Genomic DNA, 24,245 nt, shown 5'->3' on the forward strand with positions numbered 1-24,245 from the left:
TATGGATTCTGGTATCAAGAAAATCCATGCATATGAAGAAAACCACTGTTTACCCAGACCATGAATAAAAAGGGGCACAAATATGATCAAACAGAGCAGCCATTCTAAATTGAACAAATGTTGATGGTTTTGCCCTAGCTGGCCAGCTCTGCTGAAGACTATATATTCAACATATGTGGCTGTGCACCCTTGGACAATGGATTTTAAATGTAAATGTAGGGTTCCTCTTTTCAACTGTGCAAGGAACTGTCCAACTTGAGGAGTGCAGTGTATTGCTGTTCTGCCTTAAAAAGACAGCTTCCATCAGTGCACAGGACCTGTTAAATTAATCCGTTTATAGACCACCCCCATGCAGGCTAATAATGCTGATGCTATCCCCTCGGAGGACACTGCTTTTGAATCCTCTGTTAAAAAATAAAAAAGGCACAGATATATGAACATGGTCAGTTCTTGCCTTTGTTTAGCTGCAAAACTTGATGGCATGTGAATTGTATGGCTGCCAAGTTCTTCCTCACAAACTCACAGGGGAGAGGAGGAAGCAGAACCCTCACCAGCCTGGACCCATCTCTGGAAGAGTATGGCTCTTCTCCAGTGGCCCAGCCATCTCTCTTTAGAGACTCCTTGGCTGGTGACTCCCACCCCAAACAAAGGGAAAGAGAAGATCCTTGGAACCATAATGATATCCCCAAGAAGGAAAGGAGAGGGAAGATCATCTACATTGGCCTGGTAGTCCCCTCTAAAGTAGCTACTTGGGGGGGAAATATCCCCAAAGCCATGGAGAAGACACCAGCTAGGTTCAGTCTTGAGAAGAAAGCATCAGGGGAGAGAACACAGCAGCTGCCAGAGACATTGGATAGATCCAGGGATAGGAGTGGCCAGCTGGTATTCAGTTTGGATTGATATTTGCGTGCAGGAGTCCAAATGCCTTCTGAATATCTCTACTGATTCAGCCACACTTACCTTTCTAAATTTCTCCAAATGACTGAAGGTATGTGTGGTAACCAGGTGCTCATAAGCATAAAATCTCCAAATATTTATTCTCAAAGATGTTTTTTGGGTGGGCCAGGCAGTAGCAATTTGGGGTGCTTTGAAGTGGGTCACTTTCTCATTGAAAGAGAAGTTAGTGATACAGGAGCTCAGGATATTTCCTAGGCTTATTTATTTACAATATATACACATGCCCCATTTAGTTTGTCTATACTTGTAGCCAGAAACCAGCTTCCTTCTTTGAGGTCTTGTTTACAAGAGAAAAATGTACTGATATGGTGAAATGACTCTGGGCCTCTCTGCCTCTTTTAGCATAGTGTCTCTTCCTTTGTTCTGCCTGACACTGGAAAACTCCTGTGTTCAGAATTACACAGCCCTGATTGTTCTCAATACTGAGCATGGGATATTTCAGGTAACTGTTAACCCTACTTTTGTCCAGCTGCTCAGCAATACAAAGGAACTCCTCAGACAGGGTTAGCTTTAACTAGTGTCCACTGGAGCTGGTTTCTCTATGAGTTTCCTTTCAGACAAAAGAGAGTTCTTAATACCAGCCCCTTAATAACTGTCTAAGGGTGGATTATTAGTCTGCATAGCTCCTTTGGGCAATTCTCTCTACTTTTAACTCTTTCTGTGAAACATTTGCTCTCAAGTTTTTCTGTTAGTAGTTCATAATATGCATTCATTGCCACCTTCTCCATAATTCTCAACTCAATTCTATCCTAATTTATAGGAGTTCAACTCCCCACTGAAGTCCTGTCAGAACTGGTGGCTTGGTTTAATTATTCCCCAGTGAAGTAGACTTCACCATTGTATAATAGACAGGAAAAGTGTTGTATGTTACTACCCTAAAAATTGCTGCTTTTGTATTCCTTCCTAGTGGTATCTCTGCACACTTATAGTTCAAAAAATATCCTTAAGATGTACGCAGTGTAAGATGAGAGAATCAATTTCACTCTTCAAAAATAGACTCCTACCACAAAAATCTCCCCATGTAAATATTGTCCATTTCAGTATTGAGTTCTTGATGGGGGAGTCCAGACAAACTGAGCTGGGTTCAGAACAAGATGATGTACCAAGTTGCTGCCCTGGGATATAGCGGGGAAATACAAGAACTTACACACGAAGAATAGGGTTCTGTTTTCATTGCCCCTAATAATGATAGTATATAAACAAGGTGAAAAATAACACATGCATGCAGCATGCTTGGTATTGAACAAAAGCTTGGTTTTAACTAATATATTAGAGAAATTGTTCCAGAACGCTACATCCTTCCAAAAATAATAACCCTGTAATGGCGACAAAGTTGGTGTCAGCATGGGTTACCTGCTGCGTACAGAAAGTGCTGGTCATGTAAGTTAGATCTGCCTCAGGGCTAGTCTGACTTGCACACCTGACCTTTCAGAAATGTTTTTTGTTCATTAATCAATGTTCTTTGCTTGAGCTTGCCAGTTCCACTCCTTTCCCCTCATTCACTGTCCTCCTTTTCAGTTTCAGCCACCTCCCCCAATGACCCTTGACTACACATTAGACAGTGGTTCCTAATAACTCGTTTTGAATGTTAATTTGCTTTAAGTAATGTCAGGCCATCACAGGAATCTGATTTTATTTTTTAAGTAATGTCTCAAACATGGACAAAATGTGATTATGGATCCTGATGTCTGCTTACAATACTGACTTAAGCAAACCTTTCAAATGCGTGATGTGAGGGTAACTTGTCTGTAGGCCCTGGTTTTTTAGGGAACCTGCGAGTGTCTCAGTTTGATCTTTTATGGGTTAATACTGGGGTTGAACAAACTGGTTTGGATGAAATAAGAGTTGTTCTGAAGTTTTACCTGAATTGTAAAGTGAACTGAACTTAGTCTGAAGTTTTAAAAAAAAAAGTTTAGTCAGTTAACAGTTTTTTGTCTTTGTTTTTAAAATTTTGATATGTCTTTGCACACGTCCTGGCTTCTGCCAGGACTATAAGAGAAAAGTACATGACAAATGTGTATTGCACTCCTGACTGGACACTCATTTTCTGTAGAAGCATAACTGCTCACACACAAGTATTATCAGGTTGTACTTGACCTTCTCTACACTGGGAACAAAACCACTGTTCTAGCTTCCCCGTGTTTATACTAGGGGTTTCCACCAGTGTAATTTCTTTGGTGCAACTAGCCTGGTGGTAGAAATCTCACTATAGACAAGGCCTAAATATTCAGGGAAATAACTTTGTGTTTAAAGTTCAGTGAGAACAATGCGTTTTTGTTTCTTTGTGTACGTGTCTCAAAATTGGTGTAATGTTAGCAACTTCCAACCACATCTTCTTATTATTTTTCAAACAAATAATGACCTATGGACCCCAAACAAATATTTATAGTAGGTAAAAGTCTAATTTTACTGAGGAAAATGATTTTTATTAATTTAAATAATATTTTTCTTAAAATTGTCTTTTAATTCTGTATTTAATAGCTATTTATTTTAGCTTGCTTGCTAACCTTACAGTACAGGTCAAATCATGCTCCCTCTGAATTCAAGGCCAAATTCTCATTGACTTCAGTGAAACCAAAAATTGGCCAGTCTCTAAAATATTTACTTCTTTGAAAAATTAAAAGACTAGCTTTTCTCCTTCAATTTCTATTAGCAGAATAAAACTACATCTAATTTTTTTCCAGTAAATACAAGGCCTGATTTTTTTTAAACAACTTCTGGTAGCTGTTAATTGTGGGTGAAAAGGACAGCATGTAGACATCTGGTTACCTAATAGTAAGCACAGAGTAGGTAGTTAGTCTAAATATTAGCAGTTTCCATGTAATTAACTAAATCTTCAAAAAATGGCGCCAGGATAAGTTGTCTTTCAAATTTAGCTCACATTATAATAATTAGAACTGGTCAGATTTTTTTTTAAGTTTTGACAAAATTGGGAAACAAATTAGCAAAAAATCAAAAACTGAAAACTTCAACTGACAACTTTTGACTGAAAACCAAAAATTTAGATTCTGAAATGCTGCCTCAATGTCTGATGGGAGTTGTAGTTTGTGTGCCTTATGCCCCTTTCTACTCTATTATATGGGCTCCCTGTCTGAATTACATCTCCCATGATGCATCACGGCAGCTTAGTGAGAGGGGAAATCAGCCCATAGAGGGGAATAGGATATCAGGAACCCAAACTAGAACTCCCTTGAAGCACCACGGCAACATTTATTAATCTAAAGGCTAATTTACACTATGCTACAGTGCAGCGTATGGGTGTGTGAACTGCAGTGCGCACCAAAGTTCTGCAGTCTAATTGCCCTACATGGATGCTACTGGCACAAACTAAAAAATACCTAATTTGCATTAATATAGTGATTACGCTAATGGAAACTAGGTACCTTTTTATTTGCACCAGCAGCATCCACATAAGGTAGTTAAATTGCAACACTTTGGTGCACTCTGTAATTCACACCCCTATAATCTGCGTTGAAGGGCAGTGTAGACATGGCTTAAATGTTTTGTTTTCAACCAACATTTTTCACTGTTGTGAATTTTGTTTTTTTGATGAAAATCAAAATTTTCTGTGGGGAACAAACACTTTCCACAATTTTTTTTGTTTAATCAGAAGCCCAGTCTTCCATTGAAAAATGTGGTTAGATGGACAGTTTTCTACCAGCCCTAATAATAACACAAAATATATAATAACACAAATATATCAGACTTCTCACAAGTAACCCCTTGGAAAGGTTAATTAATAATAATGGACTGTAGCATCCAAGGCTGTCAGTCCAGCACCTTTTGCAAGCATTGATTTTACACATAGAGAAAAGGAAAACCACTGTATTGGTATTTGACCCTCAGAAGTTATTTTTTAACTGCTTTGATGCTGGCATTTGATGGTGTCTCAATTCAGCAGAGGACTGTGGTGGAGTGCCTTTCCAACATTCTAGGCTTCGTACTTTCGTGAAGATGTATTAGCTCTACAAGGCAGTACTGAAGGTGTACTTTTACCACAACTTCCCTATGTACCTGGAACATTTGATCGCCCTAAATCAGTTCATATGCATATAAAGCCTGCAGTTGCTGACAGAACAATTCACAGATCTCTAGAGTTTAAAGAGTATATCAAGCAGTTAATATTTATGTATCAATGTGGAAAGGCAGCAATATTGCAACAGTAGCTGGCTACCATTTTGTTTTACTTGAGGGAAATCCAATATGAATAAAACAGCAACTTTTCAAACATGACATTTAATCCATGCATGTAAATCAAACTGGGAGATCTATTATTCATTATTAAAAGGGCACCATATTTTTACTACCCTGAAAATGAAACACAAATGCTGTGAAAAATTTAGTGCCTTTTCTTGAAGTTTCAGGACACTTATCATGCAGTCCTGTAGCTGGGGCTGGCATTCATTTTAAAATATAGCTACAAAATTAATAAATTTAAAGTTTTTTGCTTGGGAAAAAAGAATGCTCAATTCATGGAAAGAGGCAAATTTATTTTTTTATTTAAAGCTTCCTAAACATATAAGATGGTGAAATACTTTGGTAATGTTCAGATTCAGATATACATAAAGAATATAGTTCATATCCTTATTGTTATTAGTCATGTCCACAATTTTCTTTCCTGAAGTGCCTTTTGAAAACGACATATATCAGAAACTGATTAACATGACCTAAGGTATTAGTTCTTAAAATATGGTAAACCTAACACTTTCCAAGACATTATTTTCCATATGCCAGCATCTATCTAAGAATTGAGATGCTTTTAATAACTACAAAACAGAAAACTATAGCACAAACTTTATTATTATTATTATATTTATTTATTTATTTATTATTGATCTAAACTCTGGAGCAGCTTAGAAAATTTAGCTTTAGGACACTTTATAAGATGGAACACAAGGATTTAACACTGTGGGGGTAAAAAAGATAGGAGGTAATAATGTACTGCAGCACCAGAGGATTTAAAAAAAATGAGAGCCACTTAATTTTTCCCATGGATAAAATCATTCAGTGTTGGGGTGATAAGCTGCTTCATGAATTTTTTGTTGAATGAAAGTATTAACCTCATAAAGACACTTGCACCTATTTAGAAACATTTTTACAATGACTTTACAAAGCAGAAGCAAATATTTATTCTCACTGCTACTTTATTTTTTATATTTCAAAATCTAATTTTCAAACCCTTCTTTGCAATAAATATCCAGTGCCAATGATTTCAAAGGGGACATTTTGGCCTCATAAGATCTATGTAGCTCCCTGACATTTGGAGTGAAATTCACCAACTGGGCCCAAACATTTTACTCCATTCTAGGCCCAGCAGAACAATCTGTTAATGCCTGTTTGGTCCAATCTCTATATAGAACGACTTTATTGGCATAGATACTGTCATCTATTCCAATCATAAATCGCTGTCATGACTCTCCTAGAACATGGAGGGGTCATTGTCTACTCACGAGTGAAGATTTTCTAACATAGTTCAGCTATGGTTGTCTCCAATATATGTTGTGAGCCTGACCGAGGGTGAGGACTTTTGAGCAGTTGTTAGGTCCAGTATGTTGAGCTATGTCATAAAAGTTCATTAGAATATAATTCAAGCTATATGATGTTGGAGCTATGTGCTTGAGCACAGCCAAATCTTTAAATATAGAGCATAATGTTTAAGTAGATAAACTAGACTTTAGTCTGCCTTAGGAATGGGATGAAGCCTGTAGTTAGCAGACAGATTCCAAAGTTCACAAGTGTTCAGAGATTGGGATGGGGGGTTGGTTTGGGCCCCTCTCTAGCCTACTGATGTGAAAGAAACAGCTTGTAAAGGGTATCCAAATTTGATAACCTCATGCTCTGCCAATGTTAAGGTAATTCACAGTGGTGACCTTTCATAAATATGCAATGTATGCAGGAATGCTGGTTTGATGGTAACAGAATGAACTTGATTTCCTGGTCCCAGGCAGCTGAGCAGGGTCAGGTTTACAAAGGCTAACACCCTCTCATCACATAACAGGAGTCAGTATCCATTGACTCCCGTAGTTACTGGTACAGTGATATCATGAGACACTCTTCGGAAGGTTAATGTTGGCTACTCCAATGTTACTACACCCTGCTTGTCAAAGAACAGAACTAGGGTAACCAGATAGCAAGTGTGAAAAATTGGGACAGGGGGTGGGGGGTAATAAGCGTCTATATAAGATAAAGCCATGAATATAGGGAATGTTCCTATAAAATCCGGACATCTGGTCACCCAAAACAGAACAGAATTGGCAGCAGATGTGCAGGGCCACACGCAGATGATAAAGCGCACAGTATGCCAAAAAAAAAAAAAAAATCCTGTATCTGGAAAGACAAGGGGCCAGATGGTGTGGCTACTTCACACTGCACAAGGTAGAGCCACTTGGAGAGACCCTAGCCCCACTGTCAGCATAGCAAAGAGGAATTGTGGCAAGTAGGCTCTTGTGCTGTGCTACTCCTTGGCTGTTTCAATTCTTTGGGGCCATTGCAGCCTGGCATAAGTTAAAGCAACCTTTGGTATGGTATGGCACAGCATAGAGAGACCAGTCCTTCCTACAGATGAGTTTTAAACCACCTTTGCTCAGACACCCCTGACCTGCATTTCCAACTGCAGCTCATCCACTGTCCTGGGTCTGAACCTAGATTGCAACACCCAAGGGAGAAGGTTGATCACACAATGTATATGTTTGCATATATTTAACAAATGATGTCCAAAAGTGTCACAGATGAAAATGAGCTGGAATGTACTATTCCTGTGCTGCTAGTGTGCTCTGCATGGAAACATTTCTGTTTCCATCTTGGTACAGAAAAAGGGTTTCCCTGAATCCCACTGCTCCCAACCTTTAGGTCTCCAGCCCAGAAGGATGCATGTTACTTTTGCCTGACTTCCTTATGTGACCTTTCACTTTTACTTCTGTTTACTGCGTACAGATTTCCATTTCCAGCCCTCTGGCCTTTAATTTATTTTCAAATTATATAATCATTTCCCAAGATCGTTCTTTCTTCTTCCCGTGTAGCTATTTGTTACACATAAACATGGAAGGTCTAAAAACTGCTTATAAAAACCTCACCTCATTCTGGCAATAACTGTCTTATCTTCAAATCTCTAGCCTTATTTAGGTTCATCATGAATAAGTAGATGAGATTTAGTTAGTGTTATATTTGTTAATAAGATGATTTGATAGGTACTGTCTCCTTTTTGAAAAGCTTTCTATATGTACCTCTATCTATGCCAGAAGGGTTCATTCATCATAGTGTTTGTATCAGTAATAACTAGCTGCTAATAATTATATATGGTCTTGCAAAGTTCTTTCATTTTCAAAAGTTACTGAAATGTGTTTGAGTCTTTATTCCAGCTCAGTTTGGGTTTAGTCTTTAATCTAATCAAGTGGCAGATGTTTAAAAGTCACATCTCTTTGTGTACTGTGGCTTAGGCACTGGGGTCTGCAAAAGTAATGGGCTGTGCTCAATTTTCTCTCAAGTTCAACTCATGGGGAAAAAACAGAAAAAGAAAAGATTTATCTCTAGTCTAACCAGGCAAACCCCAAGAGAAAGTTGGAGGGGGAAAAAAAAAACCTACCCAAACTGAATCTGCTTATTTGAAATATTCAAATTGAATTCATTCTCTCTCTAGAGTAAATGGTTTCTTTGTTGAAATTATTGTGGCATATGGAGAAGTAAGATATATTACAATAAAACTGATATAAAACAGTTGAATTCAGAAGTAGTGACAACAGATAATTTTAGTTCACTATGATTTAATTCAATTAAATGCAATTCTGTTCATTGCGGAACCAGAGGAATCTCTCTCTCTCTCTCTCTCTCTCTCTCTCTCTCACACACACACACACACACTCTCTCTCTCTCTCTCTCTCTCTCTCACTCACTCACTCAGAGCCTTTATATGCCACCGCCTTGCACCTTGCGGAGTCCATTATACTAGTGGAAAGTGAGTAGAAGACACAATATGGATATGGAAGGTTTTTACATCCCATTGACTGCTGTGGAAATTTTGTCTGCATAAAGACATAGTACAAACTGAGGACTTTAGGGTTTCAGTCATATAAATGTATATATTTGCATTTTTCATGTTATGGTTTTATTCATCAACATTAGAATCCAAAGCAATGGTATACGCTGGTGTGCCAACTAACTAAGTGGGACATCAAATACAGCTCCCGACAGTGGCAGAATTTCAGTCCCTTTCTTCAGGGATGGGTTTATTTTTCAAAACTAAGACAGACCAACACAAAGCAAAACAGGTAAACCAGTTCCAGATGCCTGACCCCTCCCAAAACCTCTTCTTTGTAAGGCTTCTTCACCTGGCAATGCAGTAGGTATTTCCAGCCAGGTCTTCCACCTAGCCCAGGGGGGAGAATCCCTTCCAGGTCCTTTCCTGTGGCCCTGGGTCTCCTGCAGGAGAGAGCTCCTGGCAAGTCTCTCTTTGTAACTGAACTCTTGATGGCGTTTTATCTCAGGACCAGTGAGCTACCAGCTATCACATGATCTCTCCCTCAAACCCACCACCTAACCGGTAGCTATTTAAGCATAGGTGGTGCTAAGCCTATCTTCCTCATAGGGCTACCCCACCCTGTGTCAAGCGGTCAGTCTGGCACTGTGGAGATACTCAGTTACAGCGCATCATCAGAGATCTACAACCTGTCCTGAAAGATGATCCTTTACTCTCACAGATTTTGGGAGACAGACCTGTCCTCGCTTACAGACAACCCCCCAACCTAAGGCAAATACTCACCAGCAACCACACATCACTGAACAAAACCACTGACTCAGGAACCTATCCTTGTAACAAAGCCCGATGCCAACTCTGTCCACATATCTATTCAAGTGACATCATCATAAGACCTAATCACATCAGCCATACCATCAGGGGCTCGTTCACCTGCACATCTACCAATGTGATATATGCCATCATGTGCCAGCAATGCCCCCCTGCCATGTACATTGGCCAAACCGGACAGTCTCTACGCAAAAGAATTAATGGACACAAATCTGACATCAGGAATCATAATACTCAAAAACCAGTGGGAGAACACTTTAACCTGTCTGGTCATTCAATGACAGACCTGCGGGTGGCTATATTACAACAGAAAAACTTCAAAAACAGACTCCAACGAGAGACTGCTGAGCTGGAATTGATATGCAAACTAGACACAATCAACAAAGGATTGAATAAGGACTGGGAATGGCTGAGCCATTACAAACATTGAATCTATCTCCCCTTGTAAGTATTCTCACACTTCTTATCAACCTGTCTGTACTGGGCTATCTTGATTATCACTTCAGAAGTTTTTTTTCTCTTACTTAATTGGCCTCTCAGAGTTGGTAAGACAACTCCCACCTGTTTATGCTCTCTGTATGTGTGTATATATATCTCCTCAATATTTATTCCACTCTGTATGCATCCGAAGAAGTGGGCTGTAGTCCACGAAAGCTTATGCTCTAATAAATTGGTTAGTCTCTAAGGTGCCACAAGTACTCCTGTTCTTTTTTCAGTTACTATGGTGATGGGGGCTGCATAAGTACCTAGACAGATAGCTTTAGTAGGGAGATATAAAGAGGAGAGCCTCTCTTTTCAGAGTTCTCCTGCTGCAGCCTTGTGATTCCTTAACAGTAGTAGCTCACTTGGATGAGATCATCATGCACATGTTGCACTACTGGCAACATTTTTAGTGCCTAATCTAAAGCCCAAGGAAGCATGGGCAAAGGTTTTGTATATCAGGATGGAGCCTGCATATGTAGACTTGCCCTGTAGTTTTGCATGTGTGAACCCATGGCACATGGAAGCCTCCTCTTTATTTAATTGGTGTGTTGAATTAGAGCGAGTACACACTGAAGTGTGTCATACTCACACTAAGGGTATGTCTACACTACGAAATTAGGTCGAATTTATAGATGTCGTTTTTTTAGAAATCATTTTTATACAGTCAATTGTGTGTGTCCCCACACAAAATGCTCTAAGTGCATTAAGTCGGCGGACTGCGTCCACAGTACCGAGGCTAGCGTCGACTTCCGGAGCATTGCACTGTGGGTAGCTGTGGGTAGCTATCCCACAGTTCCCGCAGTCTCCACCGCCCATTGGAATTCTGGGTTGAGATCCCAATGCCTGATGGAGCAAAAACAGTGTCGCGGGTGATTCTGGGTACATGTTGTCAGGCCCCCACTCCCTCCCTTCCTCCCTCCGTGAAAGCAACGGCAGACAATCGTTTCGCACCTTTTTTCAGCCCAGACGCCATAGCACTGGTATCATGGAGCCCACTCAGATCACCACGGCAATTATGAGCAGTATAACCAGCATAGCATTATCCTGGAGTATATGCAGAACCAGAACCTGCCAAAGCAAAACCAGGTGAGGAGGCGAAAGCAGCGCGGTGACGAGAGTGATGAGGAAATAGACATGGACATAGACTTCTCACAAAGTACGGGGTCCGGCAATGTGCACATCATGGTGTTAATGGGGCAGGTTCATGCTGTGGAACACCGGTTCTCAGCCCGGAAAACAAGCACAGACTGGTGGGACTGAATAGTGTTGCAGGTCTGGGATGATTCCCAGTGGCTGCAAAACTTTCGCATGCGTAAGGGCACTTTCATGGAACTTTGTGACTTGCTTTCCCCTGCCCTGAAGTGCCAGAATACCAAGATGAGAGCAGCCCTCACAGTTGAGAAGCGAGTGGCGATAGCCCTGTGGAAGCTTGCAACACCAGACAGCTACTGGTCAGTCGGGCATCAATTTGGAGTTGGCAAATCTACTCTGGGGGCTGCTGTGATCCAAGTAGCCAACGCAATCAAAGAGCTGCTGATATCAAGGGTAGTGACTCTGGGAAATGTGCAGGTCATAGTGGATGGCTTTGCTGCAATGGGATTCCCTAACTGTGGTGGGGCGATAGATGGAACCCATATCCCTACCTTGGCACCGGAGCACCAGCCAGCGAGTACATAAACCGAAAGAGGTACTTTTCAATGCTGCTGCAAGCCCTGGTGGATCACAAGGGACGTTTCACTAACATCAACGTGGGATGGCCAGGAAAGGTACATGACACTCGCGTCTTCAGGAACTCTGGTCTGTTTCAAAAGCTGCAGGAAGGGACTTTCTTCCCAGACCAGAAAATAACCATTGGGGATGTTGAAATGCCTATAGTTATCCTTGGGGACCCAGCCTACCCCTTAATGCCATGGCTCATGAAGTCATACACAGGCAGCCTGGACAGTAGTCAGGACCTGTTCAACTATAGGCTGAGCAAGTGCAGAATGGTGGTAGAATGTGCATTTGGATGTTTAAAAGTGCGCTGGCACAGTTTACTGACTCGGATGGACCTCAGCAAAACCAATATTCCCATTGTTATTACTGCTTGCTGTGCGCTCCACAATATCTGTGAGAGTAAGGGGGAGACATTTATGGCGGGGTGGGAGGTTGAGGCAAATTGCCTGGCCGCTGATTACGCACTGCCAGACATCAGGGTGGTTAGAAGAGCACAGCAGGGTGCGATGCACATCAGAGAAGCTTTGAAAACCAGTTTCATGACTGGCCAGGCTACGGTGTGAAAGTTCTGTTTGTTTCTCCTTGATGAAACCCTCCCGGGTTCACTGTACTTCCCTGTAAGCTAACCACCCTCCCCTCTCCCCTTTGATCACTGCTTGCAGAGGCAATAAAGTCATTGTTACTTCACATTCATGCATTCTTTATTAATTCATCACAGAAATAGGGGGATAACTGCCAAGGTAGCCCAGGATGGGTGGGGGAGGAGGGAAGGACAAGGCCACACTGCACTTTAAAACTTTAAAACTTATTGAAGGACAGCCTTTTGTTGCTTGGGCAATCCTCTGGGGTGGAGTGGCTGGGTGGCCAGAGGCCCCCCCACCGCATTCTTGTGCTTCTGGCGAGTGAGGAGGCTATGGAACTTGGGGAGGAGGGCTGTTGGTTAGACAGGGCCTGTAGCGGCGGTCTGTGCTCCTGCTGCCTTTTCTGCAGCTCATTCATATGCTGGAGCATATCAGTTTGATGCTCCAGCAGTCAGAGCATCGACTCTTGCCTTCTGTCAGCAATCTGACGCCACCTATACTCTTCAGCCCGCCACTTACTCTCTTCAGCCCGCGATTCAGCCCACCACCTCTCCTCGCATTCATATTGTGCTTTCCTGCACTCTGACATTGTCTGCCTCCACACATTCTGCTGTGCTCTGTCAGTGTGGGAGGACATCTGTAGCTCCGAGAACTGGTCATCCCGAGTGCGTTTTTTTCACCTTCTAATCTTCACTAGCCTCTGCAAAGGAGAAACATTTGCAGCTGGTGGGGGAAAAGGGAGATTGGTAGTTAAAAAGACTCATTTTAGAGAACAATAGGATCACTCTTTCCTGTTAAACCTTGCTGTTCACTTTACACAGCACATGTGCTTTCGTTATAAGGTCGCATTTTGCCTCTTATTTATATTGAGGGCCTGCCGGTTTGGTGTGAGAGATCACTCTCGCAGTGCCAGGCAACAGAATTCGGCTTGCAGGCAGCCATGGTAAGCCATAGTCTTTTGGCTTCTTTAACCTTCATAACATGTGGGAATGGTTTCAAACAGCAGCGCCCTCATTTCCCATACCAAGCGGCCGTTGGGTTGACCATTTAAAATGGGTTGGCAATTTAAAAGGAGGGGCTGCGGTTTGCAGGTTAGCATGCAGCACAAACCCAAATACCCCCCCCACACACACACATGCAATTCTCTGGGATGATCACTTGACCCCTCCCCCCACCGCGTGGCTAACAGCGGGAACATTTCTGTTCAGCCGCACAGCCAAACAGCCGAGCAGGAACTGGCATCTCTGAATGTCCCCTTAATAAAAGCACCCTATTTCAACCAGGTGACCAAGAATGATATCATTCTCCTGAGGATAACACAGAGAGATAAGGAATGGAAGTTTTCTGAATACCAGCAAACACTGGGACCATACGCTGCCATGCTTTGTTATGCAATGATTCCAGATTACGTGCTACTGGCCTAGCGTGGTAAAGTGTCCTACCATGGCGGACGGAATAAGGCAGCCCTCCCCATAACCTTTTGCAAAGGCTTTGGGTGTACATCCAGGAGAGCTTTATGGAGATGTCCCTGGAGGATTTCCGCTCCATCCCCATACACGTTAACAGACTTTTCCAGTAGCTGTACTGGCCACGAATGCCAGGGCAAATTAATCATTAAACTCGCTTTCTTTTAAACCATGTCTAATATTTACAAAGGTACACTCACCAGCAGTCCCTTGTCGGCCCTCAGGGTCCAGGAACATGCCTTGGGTGGGTTCGGGGGTTACTGGCTCCAGGTCCAGGGTGAAAAACGTACCCTAGCTGTTGGGGAAACCGGTTTCTCCGCTTCCTTGCTGTGAGCTATCTTCAAGCTATTCATCATCATCTTCCTCATCCCCAAAACCCGCTTCCGTGTTGCGTGATTCTCCATTGACTGAGTCAAAGCACAGGGTTGGGGTAGTGGTGGCTGCACCCCCTAGCATGGCATGCTGCTCAGCGTAGAAGTGGCATGTCTGCAGCTCTGCCCCAGACCTTCCGTTTGCGTCTCTGGTTTTGTGGTAGGCTTGCCTTAGCTCCTTAACTTTCACGCGGCACTGCTGTCCTCTGTCTTTCACCCTGTTATGGCCTCTGTCCTTCATGCCCTTTGAGACTTTTTCTAATGTTTTGGCATTTCATTTACTGCAACGGAGTTCAGCTAGCATGGATTCGTCTCCCCATATGGTGAGCAGATCCCGTACCTCCTGTTCGGTCCATGCTGGAGCTCTTCTGCGATCCTGGGACTCCATCATGGTCACCTCTGCTGATGATATCTGCACTCACCTGCACCTTGCCACGCTGGCCAAACAGGAAATGAGATTCAAAAGTTCGCGGGCCTTTTCCTGTCTACCTGGCCAGTGCATCTGAGTTGAGAGCGCTGTCCAGAGCGGTCACAATGCAGCACTCTGGGATAGCTCCAGGAGACCAATACCGTCGAATTGCTTCCACACTACCCCAAATTCGACCCGGCAAGGCCGATTTCAGCGCTAATCCCCTCGTCGGAGGTGGAATAAAGAAATCGATTTAAAGAGCCCTTTAAGTCGAAAAAAAGGGCTTCGTCGTGTGGACGGGTCCAGGCTTAAATCGAGGTAACACTGCTAAATTCGACCTAAAATCATAGTGTAGACCAGGCCTGACACACCTTAGACAGAAATCTATAGTTCACATGTAAAAACTCCTGTGTTTATAGAATAAATGTGAAGAGCCTTTGGTGGAAGAAAGTTCAGCACCTACAGTGGGTTACAAAATCATTATTTTAGTATTTGAATTATGATAGAGCCTACAGGCCCTGGCCCAGTTGCACTAGGCTCTGTATAAATATATAACAAAGAGATTCTTCCTGTCCTGAAAAGCTTACAATCTAAGAATACGAGAGACAACAAGTGGATATAACAGAACACCAAGAAACAAGAAGATGATACCAGTCTGCATAAGTCAGTTCTTCTTAGAGTGTTGTTCGCTATGGGTATTCACTGTGGATACGCATGCGCTCCATGCACCTGAGACCAAAAGATTCTTCAGTACCAGTGTCTATCAGCCCATGTCTGTGTGTTTTCATGCTCCAAACCAAGGGCATAAGAGACAGCACAAGCTGACTGTCTTTCCAGTTCTTTTCTACTGCTTATAGTCCAAGATGGAACTCCTCAGTGTCCCAAGCTTTGCTAGCATCTCCTTTCAATCAGGGTTTCCTGCTGTCAATAGTTATTTTTTCCTTATTATAGTTAGTTTTAGTATCTAGTCAGTTAGGTGGTAGTAGTGTTTTTGTGCCCCTCTCCTCTTCCATTCAGGGCATTTAGCATGCCCAAGCTCCCAGGTTTCAAATCATGTGTGGCTGTCCTCAGGTCTTCCTGGTTAGCAATTCCCACAACTCCTGCTTGTATTGCTTTGGGGAATCTCACATTCCTTCCATGTGTGAGATCTGTCTCTCCTTCCCTCCTCAAACATGACTATCCCATGAGTTTCACTCCAAAGACACCTGAAGGAGCTATCCATAAGGCCCCTACCTGCTCCTGGGCTCTCTGACCCCCCCATACACTGGTCGGAGTCACCAAGTAGAGCCTGTCTGGACCCAGCACTCTCTAGCTCCAGAACCTCAGTTCCCTGGTCTAACAACTATCAGGCAGAAACAAGAAGAGGGTAAGGACAAACACTCCCATAAAAACGGGAGAAAGTCTCCTCTAAGACTCTTAAAGAGAGGCTGCCTCTCCTACCCCCTTACCCTTCAAGTCTGATGACACTTCATGCTGCTGACAGGGTCTGCCCTGTCAATACTGAGAGCCAAGGCCAATCCAAGGTTACCACCTGCACAGGGAGGTGGGACTGACCCTAGCATCTGCAAAGGAGAGAAGAGAGTGGTCGCTGACTGCACTAATGGTACTACACAACAGAAAGAAGGACTGAGCAGTACCATCACCTGCTGCCCAACCTAAGTGTGCAGCATCAGTGCCTCCTAGGGTCAGAAGTGCTTCTTGCTTCCCATCTGCTAGACCTTATACTATCCTTGATGACCTAACGATTTATATGGACCTGGAGTTGCCAATACTCTTGAAGCCAATAATCAAAGAAGTGCATACACCATCAGTGCACTACTTCTGTCCACCGGCTGTAGTACTGAGCATTCTCCACTCTCGGTGCATTATTTGTCATTTCCCCCTACCAGACACCTTACCACCAGATACGTGGTACCAGCAGCTCCACTGGTAGAAGTGTAGGAGTCCTCTGATAACCCTAAGGCCAGACCATCATTCTTTGATGCCAGATTAGCCCTGAGTGGGATTTGGGAGCTGCATAGGCACCTTCACACTCTAAACAGTACTCCAAGGCTTGGGACCAATAGTACCCTCCCCATGGGCACTGCCTCCATATCCGAATGAACCTACACACTGTCCCTACTGGGGTGACTGAAACCCTTACTTCAGACCTTATAATCCAAGAGGATCTGAACTAGACTTAGAGCAGGAGTCCCATCAGAGGGAAGAGCCACAGTCCCTTCAGGAGCACTGTGAGGAAGAGGAATAGCCCACGCAGCCAGAACTGCTTCATCCATCTGTGGCTTTCTCTTCCTCATTTCCCAATGAGGGAGTGACACTGGCCTTGCTGTTGCCTTTCTGATGATTTCAAGCAATTTCAGGACAACCTCAGTATTCTCTCCAGATCCCCCTAGAGGAAGTTCAGAACCTTTCTCACAAGCTTCTGGACATCCTCCGGTTAGCAGGTCCTAGCAAGGTGGTGTGTCCTGTTAATGAAACCATATTGTAACCTGCCAAAACAGTTTGCCATACTCTCAGCTACTTGTACTCCGACCTCTGAGATGGCAGAAAAAAAGATATTTTGTGCAATCTAAGGGGTCATGATTTTTGTTTTCCCACCTTACAACAAACTCTTTGGCAGTCCAGGCTGCTGCTGAATGCAGCAGATTGAACCAGCGTAGGTCAACACTTTCTGACAAGGAAGCCAAGGAACTGGACCTCCTGGGAAGGAAAATTTTCCCTTCTGCTAACCTACAATTTCACACAGTGAATAATCAGGCACTTGCATCCAAATATAACTTTGTTAACTATATCAAATAAATAGAGTTTACAAACAAGTTCCTCCAGGCACTCAGGTCTCAATTTTCAAGAAATCCTCGATGAAGGCCAGCTCATTGCTAAGTCCTCCTTTCAGGCGTCGCTAGAGGCAGTAGACACAACCTCTCACTCCACGGAGACTTTGGTTGTCATGATGCAGGCATTGTAGCTTCACTCCTTTGGGTTCTCCAAGGAAGTTCAAGCTACAGTGGAGGACTGGGAAAACAACTGATTGAGTGAAAAGATGGATGAGTTGTCACACATATTTAAAGACTCTCGGGAAACCCTCTGCTCCTTGAGAATATACCTCCTGGCTCCACAATGGAAGTATGTCACACTTCCTTCCTATAGGCAATGCCCAGTTCTCAATCCTTCTACCAGAAGAGGACCTATAGACCTCCCAGGAAGTGTCAGAGGGTACACCGAAGCAGACAAAATGCCCCACGGTCACTTCCAGCTCACTTCCAACCTTTCACCAAGAAATCATTTTGATGGGACTTCTCAGAGCTGCCGACCAGTCTCCCCACTGCTGGATATCCCCACCTCTTTTGGTGGCCATCTGGCTCATTTTCACTCAATGTGTCAACACATCATGTTGGACAGATGGACTCTAGATATCATCTCCTCTGGCTTCTCTATAGAATTCCTTTCCATCCCCGCTCCGAAACCTCCTTTCTCAAAAAGCATTGCTTGTGAGTCACTCACAGTTAGTACCCGTTGGAACCACCACTTGAAGAAGAAAGAAAGGTTAATTGCCTATTGTAACTGGAGTTCTTTGCAATATATAGCCCCTATGGGTATTCCATGTCTTACCCTCCTTCCCCTCTGCTCAGATTCTTTCCTAGAGTGATTCATGGGAGAGAAGGAACTGGAGAGACAGTTGGTCCATGCTTCCCCTTATGCTCTTGGTTTGGAGAATAAGGAGGTGCAGGACACAGGTGCAGACCAATGGACACTGCTATTGAAGAATCTTCACATTTTTGACACATGGAGTGCATGCGCACCCACAGTGAAAACCCATTGGGACCATTCATCTTGAAGAACCCCAGTTAATATTAGGTAAATAACCTTTCTTTCCCTCACACCAGCTGTGTAACCACTGTCCAGTTTGTTACAGATGTCATGGCACAGGGCAGTTTGTTCTTAAAGGATCATAAAAAAAATAATAATTCTCCCCTTCCCACAAATAGGAAATAGACTAAAAGTTCTGCTGTGATATGACAATTACTTCAGCTGTTTATACTTTAAAACTTTTCAACAGTACAGATAATTGTCTTTGACCTTAGCCTTGTAATCACTTTTTTTATTTGTATCACAAAGGTTACTATCTAGCACCCGACTAGCCAAATGAAATGTATGGCTTGATTAAGGATCTCTTTTGTCAGTAATTTGTGCCTAATGTTTTTAGCTTTCCCACGGGCTGTTATAGAAAATGGTAAATCTGGTTTAAATGAAACCTGATACTGTTAATGGTTTAATAGCAGCTGCCACAGGGTTATGGCATTTTTCAACAGATGCTTCTGTTTCTTTTTAAGCCTACACAAAGTCTTAGAATATATTTACATAATTAATGTAAAGTACACCTACATAATGACAATATTTATAGTTTTCAGAGATTTCCTTAAATGATCTACCCTCTTTTGCCATCATCCAATCATAATTTATAACCTGAAACGGGAAGGTAAATCTCTATATTGTAAAATAATAATAAATATTCCCCTTTTAAAAAAATTCATGTCATGTAGCATGACTATATACATGTAGCATTTCTCTTGCTAACATTTCTGTTATTTGTATGAGAAGAGCCCTTCATCACTCCAGAGACTGAGAAAGAAAAAAACCCCAAAACCTAGTAGCTTGCTTGCTGTCTATGCCTATTATCTGGTCTACCATGCAAGCAAGAACAAAGAATCAACGCCGTTCTGTTTTTAAAAATGAATGGAAGTTGCTTCATGACACATGTTTAGCTAAATGTCCTTAGATGATATGTCATTTAAATATGTAGAGTGGACCAGGTACACCAACTATTGAACTTCATCTGAGTGAAAAAAGTCACACTAATTTAAAGTATTATGGGCACTATTATTTAGGCGAAGATTTTCAAAAGTTACTGGTGATTTTAGATATCTTCTTTTTTGGGTACCCAACCTGAGATACCTTCAAAGGGCCTGGCTTTCAGAAAGTTCTGAAGATGTGTCACATTGTGCACCCAAAAATTGGGGCACTCAACAACACTGGGCATTCTTGAAAATCTTGTCCTCATCAAAGTATATACAGGTATACAAGGGAGAGAAAGAGGGAACAATGAGCATCTCTCTCTGCCTGGTCTGGAGAGCAGGGGCTGGGTACAATGGGAGTCCTTACACTAAGTGCATACAAGAACTCCACAGAAAAAGTGTTGCCACCACCATTAACCTTCACAAAGGGGGCAGAGATAGGGAGAAAGCACTCAAATACTACAATGATGAGTGCTAATATAAAACTGTAATATATATATATAAGAGATGGGGCTCGGGCCCCTGTCCTGTATCATTCAGCAGAACTGGTTAGGAACAAAGGGGAGCAGATGATTTACACTCTTCCAAATTGGTGTGGTTACCTTTTTCCCCTTGCACTCTCCAGAACCCTGGGTAACATCATGTCTCTCAGAGCTTCTGTTGGGGTGCATTACCACCTCTGTACAAAAATAACAGGACATCCATGATGATCCTGAGCCCCTAAAACTGGACAACTGGCAGTGTGTAGTGAGCAGCCGTACAGATTTCCCAAGACAGCTATTTCAAAAAAAGGATGATCTTGGTAAAACCAGGACAGGTGGCAACTCTATGCATGTGACAATACAACTCCTAGGGTTTTTTGTTTCATTTTTTCTAAAATTAATTAAGGGATGTGGTCCTATTTAACAGGAACAGGATCAAACCTTAAATTACTTCAATAGCATGGTAAAAATTGTGACATTGGATCAGCGTTTCTTTTCTGAACTTGAATTGCTTTACAAAGGAAAAGGATTTAAATATATTTATTACTTCAGGGATATTGCTTCATCCTTAATTTGCAGGTCTTGTCATGGGAACCCAATGCTTTCTGGGGCCCTGGGGCTGAAGTAACCCTTTACATGTCTCCAAGGTGATGAGAACAGATTTGGCTAGCCTATGAAACATTAGAATTGCAATTACCAGTCTGTTGATGGGGTGGGACTTTACTACCCCAAAGTCCTTAATGACTCCTACTCTGGGACTCAAATGCCTCATTAGATGGGCTCTCCATTTTTGTTTGAGGGAATAGGCTGCAGCTCACTTGCCTACCAATATCATTCCCATGAGTGGGTTGGGAGGAGTTTATGAATCCACCCTTTAGACTGAGGCAGTCTTTACTTAGTGGATACCATGGAGATGTCAGAATAGATGAATTCTCCAAAGCCACATAGGCCAAGAGCCACACAGAATAGGTCCTTGAAGGGAATTTGAGTAGGCCCTATCAGAGTCCTGCAAGAGAATTAGGGCTTACTTAGGCTTGGTCTACACTACCCCCCCTAATTCGAACTAAGGTACGCAACTTCAGCTACGTGAATAACGTAGCTGAAGTCGAAGTACCTTAGTTCGAACTTACCTTGGTCCACACGCGGCAGGCAGGCTCCCCCGTCGACTCCGCGGTACTCCTCTCGCCGAGCTGGAGTACCGCAGTCGACGGCAAGCACTTCCGGGTTCGACTTATCGCGTCCAGACTAGACGCGATAAGTCGAACCCAGAACTTCGATTTCCAGCCGTCGAACTAGCTGGTAAGTGTAGCCAAGGCCTTAGATTCAACAGTTGGTCGGTTTTTAAATGTTCTATTGACTCTATTAACTTGCATTTGATAGTAATGAAAGCTTTTCTATGCTTATTTAAAAAAAAAACAGGTAAAAAGCATGCAGGAAAACACACATTATAGCATGAATAAAATATACAACACTGCACTTTTGATCAGAGAGATGGTGGAAATCATTCAGATGTGTGACTGAGGTGTTCTTCAGTGTGTTACACTAGATCATACGTATGAAGTTTGTTAGACTTAGTCTGAGACAGGGAAACTGTTTCTCTGATCATAACTAATACTTTCTTTCCCTTTATCTCTTGTTAGGTTCTGCCTGCTAGAAAGGAGGTGAAACCAGGCATGATACTCCTCTTTGAACTCTTTCTTCTTCATGAGACCAATACTTACATCGACTGTGTTGTAGGATGGGGCGCTTTTCCTTTATGTGATAATAATTTCAACACTTTACAGGGGAAGTTTAAATGCCCTTTTCTCAGAGGCCATTATGATTCAAAATTTGACCGCTTCAAAAAAATTGAAAATTTGATTTCATTGGATTTAGACCACTGGTTGTGCAACCTCTATTTTCAGGTTTGTAACCTTAGGCCTGCCATAAGCCCCTCCTCATGGATTCCAGTTTGCCTGGGACACACTTAAAACCAGTGTTATCTTAAAGCAGGGTAAAGGGTAATGACAATAACTTGAATACATTTCCAGGAATACGAGTTTATATTGAAGAAGTATCTTTGATAAGGAATCTAGTTAAAGGAGGAAATACTGGACGGAGTGGGGGCAATTGTGAAGAAAGAAGTGTTTGGGAGGATGGGAGCTTTCCAGAATCCTAAAGCCAGCCCTGTTAACTTCTAGAGTTTATGGCTGCTCTGCCCTAGAGTTCAGACTACGGGGATGTCAATAGCAGAGGTCACCAAGGGCATGGCTACTCTTGCAGATGTAGAGCGTTGTGAGTTAAACCATTCCTCAGAGACCACAGCAGGGAAAGCGCTGCAGTGTGTTCACACTGTCAGCTGCAAGCGCACGGTGTGGCCACATTTGTGGCACTTGCAGTGGCATTGGGAGCAGTGCATTATGGGCAGCTATCCCACAGAGCACCTCTTCTCATTCTGGCGCTGTAGCTTGTGGGAAGGGGGCGGGAAGTGCGGTGCATTCTGGGTCCTGTCCCAACGCCAGGGTTGCAGCACCAATCAGCTGTTTGGTGCCGCAAGCCTGGGAGGGGAGGAGAATTAGAGTGGGGGCGACGTGCTCGGGGAGGAGGTGGAGTAGAGGTGAGCTGGGGTGGGGAGCTGCTGCACGGCTCCTGGGGTGGGGAGCTGCCACTGGGGGGGGGGTGCATCTCGGGGGGGGGGGAGCTGTCGCAGGGCTAGGAGGGGGGACGCAAGGTGCACCAGCCCTACATCCCAGCAATCCCTGTGCTTCAGTCCACATTTGATGCCACCTTTCACTGTTTTTTGTACTGCGTGCTCTGTCTTCCCTTTCAGTCTGTGGGAATGGATCCCACTGCTGAGGAATATGCTGATGGGTCTCGCCAGCACGTCACGAATTGCAGTCGAGTTACTCCTTAAGCTACAAACTGACAGTGAGAGTCCTAGGATGATGTCGACTCACATAACGCATATGACACGAGCAGTGTCGAAGCCAGGTTTTAGCAGCAGGGGGAGTGAACAAATAAAAACAGGCGCCACCCGCCACCACAAAGAAAAAAGAAGAAGAAAAACCCCGACTGACCCAGAGTGGCTGAAGGATCCGCCACCAAAGTGCCGCTGAAGACCCGGAGTGGACTCAGAGCGGCTGAAGGACCTGCTGCCGAAGTGCCACCGAAGACCCGGAGCACCACCAGGTGAGTTAAAGTGTCGCTGAAGACCCAGAGCACCGCCGGGTGAGTAAAGATTAAAGATTAAAAAGGTGCCACTTTTCTGCTCAGTGGGAGTGGACGCTCCCCCTGCTCCCCTCCAGCTGCGCTACTGGACATGAGATTGCTTGTGGCATTCATGGACATGCTCACTACTGTGGAATGCCGCTTTTGGGCTCAGGAAACAAGCACTGAGTGGTGGAATCACATTGTCATGCAAGTCTGGGATGACGAATAGTGGCTGCAGAACTTGCGGATGAGAAAAGCCACTTTCATGGGACTGTGTGCTGAGCTCGCCCCCACCCTGCGGTGCAAGGATACGAGATTGAGAGCTGCCCTGCCAGTGGAGAAGCGGGTAGCTATTGCAGTCTGGAAGCTGGCAACTCCTGACAGCTACCAATCAGTTGCTAACCAGTTTGGAATGGGAAAGTCAACCATTGGAATTGTGTTGATGCAAGTTTGCAGGGCCATTAATCGCATCCTGCTCAGAAGAACCATGACTCTGGGTAATGTGCATGATGTTTTGGCTGGCTTTGCACAAATGGGTTTCCCCAACTGCGAAGAGGCGATAGATGGAACGCATATTCCAATTCTGGCACTAGCCCACCTAGCCTCTGAGTATGTTCATCGGAAGAGATATTTCTCTATGGTTCTTCCGGTGCTTGTGGATCACTGTGGGCATTTCATTGACATTAACACAGGCTGGTCTGGAAAGGTGCATGATGCACACATCTTTTTGAACACAGGACTGTTCAGGAAGCTGCAAGCTGGGACTTTCTTCCCAGACCATTTCACCGTAGGGGAAGTCGAAATGCCCATTGTGATACTTGGAGATCCCGCTTACCCTTTAATGCCGTGGCTCATTAAACCCTACACAGGGAGCCTTGACAGCAGCAAGGAGTGGTTCAACAATAGGCTGAGCCGGTGCAGAATGACTGTGGAGTATGCTTTCGGCTATTTAAAGGGCCGCTGGCACTGTCTGTATGGGAAGCTGGACCTGGCCGATG

General features: G+C 43.5%; 1 protein-coding gene across 1 annotated transcript in view; it reads left to right on the plus strand.

Moving 5' to 3' along the window:
• Positions 1 to 24,245, plus strand: part of LOC128831272 (uncharacterized) — a 167,654-nt gene that overhangs the window by 57,032 nt on the left and 86,377 nt on the right. The window contains exon 10 of the mRNA XM_054017589.1: positions 21,699 to 21,962. Within this exon, the coding sequence (XP_053873564.1) occupies positions 21,699 to 21,962 (264 nt within the window). The remainder of the gene's footprint in view (positions 1 to 21,698; positions 21,963 to 24,245) is intronic.

Source organism: Malaclemys terrapin, chromosome 2 (genome assembly GCF_027887155.1).
Source record: "Malaclemys terrapin pileata isolate rMalTer1 chromosome 2, rMalTer1.hap1, whole genome shotgun sequence".
In the NCBI taxonomy this organism is placed as follows: Eukaryota; Metazoa; Chordata; order Testudines; family Emydidae; genus Malaclemys; species Malaclemys terrapin.